The sequence below is a fragment of the Haemaphysalis longicornis genome, unplaced genomic scaffold (assembly GCF_048455015.1).
Source record: "Haemaphysalis longicornis isolate Haplotype H1 unplaced genomic scaffold, Haemaphysalis longicornis Haplotype H1 scaffold_3, whole genome shotgun sequence".
Classification (NCBI taxonomy): Eukaryota; Metazoa; Arthropoda; class Arachnida; order Ixodida; family Ixodidae; genus Haemaphysalis; species Haemaphysalis longicornis.
In genome coordinates, this window is record NW_027526335.1 from 213,157,372 (window position 1) to 213,171,102 (window position 13,731).

The 13,731-nt window shown below is 47.5% G+C and overlaps 1 protein-coding gene across 4 annotated transcripts in view; it reads right to left on the bottom strand.

Annotated features, from left to right (window-relative positions):
• The window catches only part of Liprin-beta (liprin-beta 1), a 104,596-nt gene that overhangs the window by 25,755 nt on the left and 65,110 nt on the right, over window positions 1-13,731 (bottom strand). For all 4 annotated transcript variants that reach the window (XM_077705029.1, XM_077705028.1, XM_077705027.1 and 1 more), the window contains 2 exons: window positions 10,815-10,934; window positions 8-155 (listed from right to left, as the gene is read on the bottom strand). In XM_077705029.1, the coding sequence (XP_077561155.1) occupies window positions 8-155; window positions 10,815-10,934 (268 nt within the window). The remainder of the gene's footprint in view (window positions 1-7; window positions 156-10,814; window positions 10,935-13,731) is intronic.

Sequence of the window (13,731 nt, forward strand, 5' to 3'; positions counted from 1 at the left end):
CGCTCACCTTCTCGAGCTCGGCCGCGGTCACCTTGAGCAGGCGGCTGCCATCGCGCAGGAAGGGCTTGGTGCTGTCCCCGTACACGGCTAAGCCCAGCCGCTCCAGCCACTGGGAAATGGTGTCGGGGCCCCACTCGCTCACGGGCTTGTCCGTGCTGCACACACACAACACGGCCACCGATTACGCCTGCTCTCACAAACAACGCAGGGCTCATGAAATGGTCGCAGTAGTACAGTGCAACCTCGATAATAGTACAACTTTCAAGGGACCGCACAAACGTGTCATATGACCAGGGTGTTGTATGATCGGGGTACGGGCAAATGCCGCCCTTGTAGATGGTCTCACTCAACAGGTGGCCTAAGGACTTATTCAAACTATTATATTTACCGCGTTCTTACGTAATTTGCGAAAACCAAAGTAAAAGTTTCTAAAAAACAAAAAAATTAAGGCTGTTTCACTCAAAGTGAAAGCTGTCGGAAGTGCAGAGCAGTGATTCACCAGAGGGGCTGTGTGGGGCCGTTGTCCGCTCATTGCTACCACCCCTCACTCTCTTCCCCTCCCTGTCTCACGCATCTCTCGATGAATTGAACAGAGCTTGTGTCCAACGCAATTCAAATTTCCCACCTTTGCACTGCTCACACAGCCTCCGCTTGGAACAGCACAAGCGGGAGTTCTGTTCTTTTTGTGCTTGCTTTCCTCTCGCATGTGCCGGAGCATTACTGTGCAGTTTTGAACGCGTCGTTTTTTTTTTGTCTTCCGTGACCACTTTTTTCGCTTATGATCGTAAAGACCAACCCAACGAGTGATCCTAACTTAATGAATGTGGGGGATGCCAGTTAATTACGCACATTTGGCCTCAAGTGCACCTGCAGTTTTCTTTGTGCTAAATAATGGGGACATGTGTGACAAGTGCCAGCGGTTCAGGAGTTTCGAATGGTTATGACCATATAAACCACTCCTTCAAGTATGCTGTTCACTCTTGGCTGGAAGGCTGAATCAAGGGACAAGCGGGTATCCTTTTGAAGCCCCTGCTTGGGTGCCTGACGCCGCGTGGCCCTGTTTGGCTGTGTGATGCCGCATGATACCGTGACAGCAGACGAGCTACGGTGACAGGGCGGGCCCCTAAGGTGCTCTGCATTTAAAACGCCTATTTTGTGCCCCTTTCCCTTCACACAACTTCGCTAGCTCACCAGCCGAGTGCCGCACGCCACCCAGCCCCCATGCTGCCCAGCGCTAGACCGCCAGCCTTTTGCCTCGCGCCTCGCATGCGAATAAGCTGGAAGGCCAACGCGGCTGAGCAAATTGAGAGAGAAAAAGGTGAGAGTGTGAAACTACCAAGGCCCAGCAAAACGAACAATATCACGGGGCGCCGATGGACGAAAGGTGGGAAAGTAAGGAACGGAGTGGCTTTCAAAGACCCTGACAAACAGAGATCAGGCGGCAAGAGTTGTAAAGACCAGAAAGAAAGGACTGCGCAATGATGCAGAGATTCACACAATGCACCGGGAGAGAGATAGCGTCACAAAAGGAAGAAACTTGAATTCAGCACGCGAGGAAAGCAGGTGTTCAGTCATCGCTGTGGGGTTGCAGCGTATGTGTTATCACGTTTGTTGGCTCGATGGGAGCGTAAAATTCGCGGTCTGCCAGCCACGTGTACTTTGACTCCACACGGCTGGTGCGTTGGCATTCTGCTGCCGCGTGGGACCGTCGAAGGTTAACTCCCGCCTGCCAGTACCCGCCTGCCTGCTTGCATCTGTTCAGCAAGTGGTCGGGCCCACCTACGACCTTTGCGCACCAAGCAGTGTGAAAGGGGGTGGAGAATAAACAAAGTTCGGGTCGAGGCAGTGAAGCGGTGTAAAACGTGGGGAAGATACCGGTTTATCCTCATTAGGGTCCATCATATGAAGCGGACCGCGTGCACCCGAGCGTCACATAGTACCGTATTTACTCGCGTAATCCTCGCACTCGCGTAATCCTCGCACCCCTAATGTGAGCCACCAAAACTTGAATTTTTTGGTTCCTCGCATAATCCTCGCACCCCCAACTTTGCAGCGGCGAAAGTTGCCTGCTCGCGAAACCCGCATGGTGCACGCGCTCTCCAACGCGCGCCCTCCCCCGCCGCCTCTCCGTTCGGCGGAGAGCGCTGTGTATCCAAGGCCATCCAGGCGCCCTAACAACTCCCTAACACGCTACTCACACTGTCCCTGAGCCGGTTTCGCGCATGTTTCGCGTGCGCGCAACTAGACGGTGTTCGCGCAGCCCGCTGTCGTGTCGGCGTGTCGCCGTCGTGGTCCCGTCGTTGAGCGGCAGCAGTCAGTGAGTCACTCGCGTCAGTGGTGGATAGCTCGCTGCCATTTTGAGAACTTTTTCATCTAATTGTTTTGTGCTTGGTGCCGCTTCGCCATGGGGAGGAACGCCAGCTACACTGCCGCTTTCAAATTGAAAGCGAAAGAGTACGCGATCGAACACGGCAACCGTGCCGCAGGCAGGCACTTCGGCGTCACCGACTTCGGCGTCACCGTGCGTTACTGGAGCAGGGCACGCACATACGACGACGAGATAGGGCGCGCGCCAGAAAGCAAAGGCGGCAATTTCATGATCGCTGATCGACGGGAGACTGTTTACGTTGTAAATAATAAAATAAAAAGAAATAGCAGCTGTTGGCAACACTGAGCAGAGGTCGGCAAACTCACTCATGAGTCCACTCACTCAGACTCATTTGGACTCAAACTCACGCGTGAGTTTGAGTTTGAGTGAGCGCGAGGCTAGTGTGGCATGGTGAGTTTGAGCTTGAGTGAGTTTGAGCCGAGTGATCACGACTGAGTTTGAGTCCGATTGAGTTTGAGTCCATTTTGAGTTCTGAGTACATTTTGAGTTTGAGTCCATTTTGAGTTCTGAGTACATTTTGAGTTTGAGTCCATTTTGAGTTCTGAGTACATTTTGAGTTTGAGTCCATTTTGAGTTCTGAGTACATTTTGAGTTTGAGTCCATTTTGAGTTCTGAGTACATTTTGAGTTTGAGTCCATTTTGAGTTCTGAGTACACTTTGAGTTTGAGTCCATTTTGAGTTCTGAGTACATTTTGAGTTTGAGTCCATTTTGAGTTTGAGTTCATTTTGAGTTCTGAGTACAATTTGAGTTTGAGCTCATTTTGAGTTCTGAGTACATTTTGAGTTTGAGTCCATTTTGAGTTTGAGTCCATTTTGAGTTCTGAGTACATTTTGAGTTTGAGTCCATTTTGAGTTCTGAGTACATTTTGAGTTTGAGCACATTTTGAGTTTGATTACATATTGAGTTTTGAGTACATTTTGAGTTCTGAGTAAATAGGAGTTTTAAGTCCATTTGGAGTTTGAGTACATATGAGTAGCCTAGCAGGCAGCTATGGTTGGCTGTTAAGTTTCATGCGTCACTGTGGGCTCGGAATTCAAGTTACCTGCGGGTATGGCACCAATCGCGATCTGCATGATCGGTTGGGAGGGAGGTGGTGTCTGATTTTTTTTTAGTTTCTTGTTGAATTTTTATGACCATAAGCACTTGCTGTATACAGTGTAGACCATTTATAACGTAACCGCTTATAGTGCGGGACCGGATATAACGCGGGTTTTTGCGACCACCGGTTTGCCTCCCATAGAACTCAATGCATAAGCATACCGCTTAAGATGCGGTTGGCCGAAGCCCAATACCGTTTATAGTGCGGTTTTTCGGCGGGTCTGCTGATCGACCGGCGCAGCTGAGGCATCGTTTTAGGGCAGCAAAAGAAAAAAGAAAGGGTGAAATCGGCCATCTGACGCAGCGTGCACCCTTTGCCCTCCTCTAACGTAGACACCCAAAGAAAAAAAATAGGCACCCTTTAGTTCGTGCGTACCTGATAACCACAACTGACCTTGCTTGATGCATCTCTGAAGATAGCGACAGTCTCCCCATCCGCGCGCGGCAAGTTGATTTTATTAATCGTGAACCGCATGCCCCGTTTTCGCGCACGAATCGTGCACATCAGCGTTGCGCATGAGTTTTTTTTTTTTTTTTTTCGTGCTCGTGTCGACGATTCCGCGCTCGCGGTGGCTTCTTCGCGTGGCAGTGGGAGGAGCCTGACGACTTGCACCAATGGGGAGACGCGTACGTAATGGCGGGAGATTCGAAGCGCTCCGAGCCGGCTAACCGCGTCAGAGATGTTTAGGCTTACCACCGCAGTATTTTTTGATGGGCGCTTTCACAAGCAGCGTGGATGGCAGTTTATATTCCACTTTTCGCCCACATTATTAGCTCCTTTCTTGCATGAGCATCTTCGCTTGCGCCCCGTGCGGCATTTCAGCGAACGGTTAGAAGCGGTCGCTGGAACTTACTGGAACTGCATGCACCGCTTCACGGCCAGTGCCGACGCCATGTTGCCGCCTTTTACCGCGCCGCTCACACCACGCCAGTTGTATCCGCGCTGGCGTGCACTGCACGTTTTCGCGATACCAAATCTACCACGCGGTTCACGCTTTAGAACGTTGTTGCTGATAAGCCACCGCTTTTTCTCTTTCCGAACATTCGAGCCGCGCGAAGCCGAAGATTTCCACCACCAGTACGTTGCGCTGATAAGCAGCCGCCTTCGGCATCGTGAACACAAGGTGGGGTAAAAAAAAAAAATCCCGCTGGCGTTCTTATCACGTCTTGCGGCATCTGTTCATAGCTGCTAAAAACGCAGCCATGGTCTCAAAACAAACACAACGGAAGTTAAAGCCGCGCTCGCCGTTTGTGAGACTGCGCTGTTGCCCTGCAGCAGCGGCTGATGTTAAAAATAACACGAAATATAGACCGTGGCTTCGTTTTTAAGTGCTATGCGTTTGAGTGATGATAAATATAGGTTGACTTGAGAGATAGGTGGCGATGTGGTTGAATTCGCGCGTGTTTTGGTTATAGTGCGGTACCGCTTATAGTGCGGATTTTTGCGGCTCCCGCGACATACGTTATAAGCGGTCTACACTGTACCTAATTTTCGCGGCTGGGCGCGTGAGTGATAATTGACTGGTGAGGTCATAAAAAAGGGTTGTCTTAACTTTTCCTCCTGACGGATCCACTAAGAGCGTGGGAAAGGGTGGTGGGAAAGCACACGGCGGCGCTGGCGTGCTGGTTGTTCGCCTGCTACTGTTAACGGCTTGATATACTAGGGGTCACAAAGGAAGAGGTGAGAGCCGGGGGGAAATGGGGGCGGGGGCTGTCCTTTCTACGGTTTCAAATGAATTAGCTGAATTGACTAGGCAGCGCCCCTTAAGACAGAATAATGACCACATTAGATTGGGTGAAAAGTGAAACTGATGAGGCTAAGGCGTGTAAGGTATCAAATGAAAGGTCCGGATTAACGGAATCACGCGGGGTAAATAAAAAAATGCTTCCTGATTGTAGTCATCAGGCAGTCATAATGAGTCATAGATTGGGTTAAAATTCAAAATGACGCTGCGAGGGCATGTGGGGAATCAAATTCAAGGTCTCGATGTGGGGAATCATTCGGGACGAACATGAGATATGGATATATCATGACGTAGTCATGGTAAATCAAAGATTCGGTTAAAATTCAGGTTCATGACGCTAGGGCGTATCAAATTAAAGGTCTCGATGAGGGTAATCACGTGCTTCCTGATTATTATCATGACATAGTCAAAATGGGTCATAAATTAGGTTAAAATTCACAATGATGCCACTGGGTGTCCGGGGTATCAAATTGAAGGTTCCGATAAGGAAAATCACGTGGGACAAAAATGTGGTAGGGCTATATCATGAGATAGTCATGGTTAGTCATTGATTGGTTTAACGTTCAAATTTATTCCGCTAGGATGTGATGGGTATCAAATCAATGGTCTTGATGAGCCGAATCACGTGGGAGAAATACAAAAATGCTTCCTGGTTATAACCATTAGATTTAATGGCGAGTCTTATATTGGGGTAAAATTCGAAATGACCCCGCTAGGGAGTGTAGGGTATCAAATTTACGGTCTTGAAGAGGGGAATCACGTGGTACAAATAAAAAAAGGCTTCGTAGTTCGAATCATGAGATGGTCATTATGAGTCATAGATGGGGTTAAATTCAAGGTGAGGCCGCTGAAGCATGTGGGGCGTCAAATTGAAGGTTCCAGTTAGGGGAATCATGTCGGACACCTAAATAATGCGTCCTGGTTACAGTCATGAGTCATGGTTAGTTTGACTGGTATGAATTCCATATGACCCTGCTAGGGTGTGTGGGGTATCAAATTAAAGGTCTCGTCGAGGGGGTCACGTGGGACACACTCACACTCACACTCTCACTCACACTACTCACACTCACACACTCTCACACTCTCACACACTCACTCACTCACACACTCACTCACTCACACACTCACTCACACACTCACTCACACACTCACTCACACTCACTCTCACTCTCACTCACACTCTCACTCACACTCTCACTCACACTCACACTCTCACTCTCACACTCACACTCTCACTCTCTCACACTCTCACTCACACTCTCACTCACACTCTCACTCACACTCTCTCACTCTCACTCACACTCTCACTCTCTCACACTCACACTCAAACTCACACTCTCACTCTCACTCACACTCTCTCACTCTCACACACACTCTCACTCTCACTCAGTCACACTCACACTCTCACTCTCACTCACACTCTCACTCACTCTCACTCACACTCTCAATCTCACACTCTCAAACTCTCACTCTCACTCTCTGACTGTCTCAATCTCTGTGAGGCCATGTGAGTTCTGAATTCATTTTGAGTTCTCAGCCCATTTTGAGTTCTGAGTTCATTGTGAGTTTTGAGTCTATTTTGAGTTTGAGTACATTTGAGTTGTGAGTACATTTTGAGTTTTGAGTACATTTTGAGTTTGAGTACATTTTGAGTATTGAGTTCACTTGGAGTTTGAGTCCATTTTGAGTTTTGAGTCCATTTTGAGTTTTGAGTTCATTTTGAGTTTGAGTTCACTTTGAGTTTGAGTACATTTTGAGTTTTGAGTTCATTTTGAGTTTGAGTACATTTTGAGTTTTGAGTCCATTTTGAGTTTGAGTACACTTTGAGTTTGAGTACATTTTGAGTTTTGAGTACATTTTGAGTTTTGAGTCCAAATTGAGTTTGAGTACATTTTGAGTTTGAGTACATTTTGAGTTTTGATTACATTTTGAGTTTGAGTACATTTTGAGTTCTGAGTACATTTTGAGTTTTGAGTCCGAGTGAGTTCTGAGTTTTGAGCTCAACGTGAGTTTGAGTTTGAGTGAGCGCAGATGTGCTGCTCAGCATTGAGTCTGAGTTTGAGTGAGTGGTGATTCGAAAAAAAAAATTGTGAGTGAGTTTGAGTGAGCCGCGCCAACTTTGCCGAGGTATGACACTGAGCTTACCTATACAAAAAACGACCGCTACATTTAGCGGGACTGGCATAAGGCAAATTGGCAACACTGTGCACCGGATTTTTTTTTTCCCCGCATAATTCTCGCACCCCTAGTTTTGCATTGACTTTTCCGAAAAAAAAGTGCGAGGATTATGCGAGTAAATACGGTAATCAAAGTTTTTAATGCATTGTCTCTATGGGGAGCACGTCAAGACCGTGGTGGTCCATTGTAAGAGGTGAGTCATTGTAAAACCATGGGACATAACATCGGTGTTCCACTGTATGTGGTTTTTCATGAGGCCAGCTTAGCCTCGTATAAAACTGCCAGCAATTACGCAGCCTAAGCAACCCCATTACCGTATCAAAGACACGGACAGTCGCCACTCACTGCTAGTCCTGTAGACAGCGAAAATCCCGACCCTTCAGTAAAACAATGCCCTCCGCCGTAGCATGTGGCACTCCTAGCTTCCGGAGATCGAGAAAAAAGTTTGCCCGCTCCTGGTTGTTCGTGGAACAGTTCGTAATATGGTTATCAATAGGGGTGTGCGAATACTCGAAAATTTCGAATATTGCTCGAATATTAAATATGTTATATTCGTATTCACTTCGAAAACTATGCATTCAAAACATTTCGAATATTCGAACGGGTTCGAATAATCGGCTATTATCGAATATTTGCATTGATTAGTTTAAGGGGGAACGCGTCTTTCAACTTCGGAAAAATGACCACAACGTCGTTTTTTTTTTTTTTTTTTTTTGAAAGCCAAATATTCGGCTTCTATGTTTTCTATGCTGTGGGTTTGCAAAGTTTTTCCGCCGAGAACCGTCGCAAAGTGGTATACAGAATACTTTTGCCAGCAGTGGTGACAAAATGTCAGCGCAAATGGGCGAAAAAATTGCAATTTTCGGCGCGCTTTCGGCAACTTTCGGAACGTTGCCACCAGGCACGGCCATTTTGGTACGATTGGATCGGCCGAGCGATCCTCTTTCGGGTCGTTACCATTCAAATGCAAAGAACTTTGAACAAGTTTTCTATCATGTTTTATAGGCCGCTCAAGCTCGGTGCAAGGTGGACAGAAAGGAAATTTTGTAAATAATAAGTTTTCAAAAATATTAGTTTGAAATTTTTTTGGTGTTATCACAGAAGCATTTCCGGTTGATGCGCTAATGTTCATCAAAATTCCCAAAGAGACCAAAAAGTTGATTTCGAAAGCCACATCCCCCTTAATTATTCGATGTTCGATTCGATATTCGAAGCTAGATATTCGTATTCGATTCGTATTCGAAAAATTTGATATTCACACACCCCTAGTTATCAATGTTACCAGGCACACTACACGAGCAGGATGAGGCAATGCTGACCTTGTATAGCCAATTGATTCATTGATGGTAAGGTTTAACACGCTGACACAGAGCAGGCAATGAGGCGTGCCACAGTGAAGAGCTCCGGATAAATTTGGACCGCCTGGGGATCTTTAACGTGTGCCGAAATCTCGTTCACACGGGCATTTCTGCTTTCTGCCTCCATCAGAAAAGCGGCCGCCACGGCCGGGAATCGAACCCGCGTCCTCGTGCTTAGCAGCGCAACGCCTTAGCCACTGAGCCACTGCGGCGGGTCCTTGTTTAGCCAAGCTGGTGTCGCATTGAAGCTGTTCTTACTCAATGAAGCATACGTGCCGGCTGCACTGCCAATCTCTATGCACAAAGCAACCATCAAGCTCTGTCCCCGGCTGTCACAAAGCACTCATCACAAAGCAGTTGTGCGGATTAACTCAAAATAGAAGGCTGGTGCAAAAATGCTTCTGCTGCACAGTGCCTCTGCACAGGCATCCTTACTTTACGATGACACTGGTGCTCTATCGCCACCTACAGAGAGAGAGAGGCAATAAACGCTGGGTTACACAACTAAACACGCCGTTCACGATTTCATTTCTCTAACAGTTGCAAGACAGCCGCAGCTTTTAGGTTGAGAGACAGGAAGAGATTTGTGAACAGAAAGTGGATCCTGCCCATAGTTTTTCCTCACCATTTCTGTTTACACAAAACACTCCAGGCAGGGTTTACGGCAGATGTGAAACTGATGTGCATAACATCCAAAATAACGAGAAAACCACCAAATAATGTGAGGGTCCTTTTTTTTTTAAACTCATACCTCATATTACATGCAGATCCAAACAATTTCAATTCCCCTCTGCCCTCCAGGCTTCAATATCCCCCGGGCCCAATCCTACCCTCTCCATCACCAGGTTTCTCCACAGTAGGAGACACTATGCCTAGCAGAAGCATGTGTTAGCTGTTTTTTTTTTTTACTATGCTGGCACGCCATTTTGACCACACTGGCTCTGTGATGGCTTCTTTTTGAAGAATTTTCTGTGTACTCTGTACTTGTGTCCACACTTTCATAGCTGGTTTCAATTCTTGGAATCATGAACCAATAAGCCCGGTTTTCAACTCTCTCCCAGCTTTGTAGTCCCCAAACATCACCTTGTATTATATGCATGCCTGTATTATATGCTGGTTTTCATGGTATGTCTACATAAGACACCACCCAAAACACATGCACAACTGTGTGATTCATACATCTCCTTTACATCTTGAAGGAATACTGAGACGAAATTTCAAAGCTGAGATAACTATGAAAAAGGCTTCCCTCGTGTGTGCAGATATCTCCCAGCAAGTTTCAATAGTAAGAGTTCAGTATAACATATTTTATACCTACTTTAATCTCTGCGCACACAAGAAAGCTCAGAATGGATACCCTTTTGCAATTGGCATCAGCATGATGCTAGTATCTCCTCCACCTAGCCCCCAACTGCCGACGCGAGGGCCCCCGTGACATGGCCAACGTGCTGGCTGCAGTTGGCGCGCGCTACTCCGTTATGTGTGCCACGTCGCAGTTTTGGGGCTGATGCCATGCTGCCCGGGTGTGTGGAGACGGTGGCAACCACGGCCAGTCTGGCCAAGCACGTGTGCGTCCACACCGGCAGTGGTGCCGAGTGGTGCAACGAGAACGGTGACATCATAGCTGCCACCGCCTCGGTGTTCCGTTTTGTCCCAACCGAAACTGGCACGAATAAATGAGGCTGTAAATAATTATTTATGCTGCAACCGACGGTGTAATGTGCCATTCTATGATCAGTGGTCTGGCAGGCACCCATAACAGCGACAAAAACGTAACACGAAAATTTTGTGTCGGTACTCCTTTAAAAAAATTTTGCGCGTCAAAGTTTGGGGATGTCCCATGAACGTTTAGACTGCCATTAGAATTTCTATGCGGTGTCCTAGAAATATTTACAGCCCTTGGCACGAAAGCAGTTCATCCCATGGGTGTTGCCTCTACGTTCAGTGCGTACTCTACGCTTGAGAGACCCAAGCTTTCCCCCTTTTCCTTCTTCCTTAATCCTCTCAGAGCCACAGGCAGAGAGAGAGAGAGAGAGAGGACTCACAAGTGGTGGCTGTTGTGCACGATGGGCGTCCACCCCAGCCGGGGCCCCGTGGTGGCCCGCATCCCTCCGCGCTGGAAGCTGTCCGACACGTCCATCGTGTGCGAGTTGCTGCGCTTCAACCTAGGCCATCAGACACGCGAGGGACGAGAGGGGGCAGATCATGGGCAAGGCCAACGGAAAACCCAAGAGCCACTGGCACATTTGTCCAAAAACCAAGATGCGTCTGCACTCGCCGTTCATAGCCAGTTAAAAAAAAAAAAAAAAGAGGACAATACCGACCAAGCAACCTTTACGATTTGCACCTTTTTCTTAGGGCAGCGCAATATATACAGCAAAAACTGCCCCTAGAAGTTCCATCTTAGATTTTTAGGCACATAACAAAGGGACACCCTTGGACAGCAACACAAAATGCGCAAAGAAGGAAAATAAGTTTGCAAGCATCATTCATGTGCCAAAACAGAGCAAAAAAATGTGAGACAGAAGACAAAGAATTAATGTGCAGTGCTGAAACCTGGTTGTGCATGCCACACTGCCTGCCCTTCAGCCTGCCTTCATTCTCCTCAGGCCACCAGTTTATCCTTAGCTTTACTATGTTCCATCTGAACCTCTTGTTCCCGAAAACAATTCTCCGTGTCACATGCAGTAGTAGGATGTCGAGTGCTGTCGCTGACTCTCATCCAGTGACCCTGCCTCAACAGGTTCTCCCACTCCAAGTTCCCACCCAATGGAGCTCCCCACATACCCCCCTTTCCAGATTAGGACTCTCAAATAATGCAGCCAAATCCACACGTCTCGTAAGCGTCCCAGCTGACTGGTGCAAAGGCAGTGTTGCAATGCAAAGCGTAAGGCCCTTGATGATCATGGTGATTAGTTTTTCATGGCGCAAGGCCGAACGCAGACAAAGACACGGTGTAAGAGGTATTTTAGGTGAGAGAGCGCCGCCGCCCAGCACGTCGACGTAAAGTTCGGCTTCGGGGGCGGGCCGACAGATGGCGACAGGGACTGCGGCCCGCTCAACTGCCTATGCTGCACGTGCACGCTGGTGCAAAAGCAGCCCCGGCGATGTATCGTTCGAGTGAGCGACCACTGGGAGTTAATCTGTGAATCAAGCGAATATTTTGTCTTGCCCTCCCTGATATCCGCTGCACCTACCCGCCCAGTTCTGACGCACTGCGATTGAAAAGACGTCACATTGGTGTCAGCGTGCGGCGCGGTTGCACCAGTTTCATCGTATCCTGGAGACAACTTCTGCTGCTTTTTTTTTTTTAATTTTATAAAGAGAAATCGCAACAATATTAATAGACAGCACGGCACGAACAAGAATGAAATAATAATCAAATGTTTGAGGTTCGAACCACGATCTTTCAGCAGTCATAAGGCTGTCAAACATGCCACTCCTGTCGGCTTTTGCAAAGAACCCTACCTGAAACCACAATAAAAAAAACAACACCAACATTTTTCTATCCTCTAAACTAGCCATTGTACAATGATTCAACATATGTTTGCTTGTTTCTTCACCATTTATTTAAATGATAGCAGCGTTCTCAAAACAATAAGAGCGAAACACGCGAACTGAGCACTCCTAAACTTATGCGTGAATGAAGGTTATATAAGCGGTACTGCACTCGTCCCGACATTCGGCGTCAAACATGCTTTGACATTTTTCGCAAGTCTGCACTCACTCAGACAAATGGGTCTCATACAAGCTTTGACATTTTTCGCAAGTCGTGGCTCTTTGTTTCGTTCTTCTTTTTCAACTGCCTGCAGTACTGCTGCATGCGCAGGCCCACGTAATAATGCAACAGCTTTGCCAGCATTTCTTCTTTGTGAGCACTGCATCGGAACATAAGGTTGTGATTCTCCAGCACAGCATCAATGGTTTTGTCGTACACATCTCGGTCACTAGCATGTTTCGCAAAATGCTCTTCATTGCATTTCAAAAGATCGAAGAGTTGCATATTTGGGTGTGTCAGCCAGTCCTTTGTTTTGCAGTTCACTAGGTCGGCTTCAGGGACATTTGCAATGCCCTTTTTCCCCGCAAGAGCCTCTTTGCAACTGGTACAGGATGTGAGGCTGCCAACCTTCCGGGATACGAATCCTGTGACGTAGTAGACGATGCAGTCAACTACTGTTGCGTCTGAGTCGTCCAAATCGAAGAGATCATCGCATGTGAGGCTGCCAACCTTCCGGGATACGAATCCTGTGACGTAGTAGACGATGCAGTCAACTACTGTTGCGTCTGAGTCGTCCAAATCGAAGAGATCGTCGCACTCCCAGCTTCCTTCTTCAATCAGGCCGTCAAGTTTTTCTTTCAGTTGATCTAATTTAGCAGGGCGTTGCGAGGATGAACCACTGTAATGATTTCCTAAATCCGCCAAGGTGACAACAGAAGCTTGCTTGTTTCCAGTAGTTGTGCAGTTGCTGAACTGCCGTGGCTTTAGCAAGGAATACAGGCTCAGCAAGCTGTATAGCTGAAGGAACGTGGGAAATGTAGGGTGTTCGTTCTGCACTCCAGCTTGTCTGACGATACCAAAAAAACCTTCCAACGGGTCTTGATTCATCTTCGCCGTTAGAACATACTTGAAACTGCCCCCTTTCAGCAGGTAGACTGAAAGCTCCCGCACCGACTTTAATGTTACGCGTAAGCCTTCAGCGGTTGACTGCGTCAAAAAAAACGTCTTTGGAGAAATTTCTCCTTTCACGACCTCGGTCTCCCAAGAGTCTAGCCACTCAGATGCAGCTTCTAGGACAGAAAAAGTCTTTGCATCCCAGTTTTAAGCTTTCTGCGGGAAAACGCCGGTTCAGTGCATCAGAGGTCGCTTAAAAAAAAGGGTAAACTGAGCTGTCGGCTCGGCATTAGTTGACATTAGTTGACATGGTGCGCCTTTCTGTGCGTAGAACATTATTCCTTTAGCCA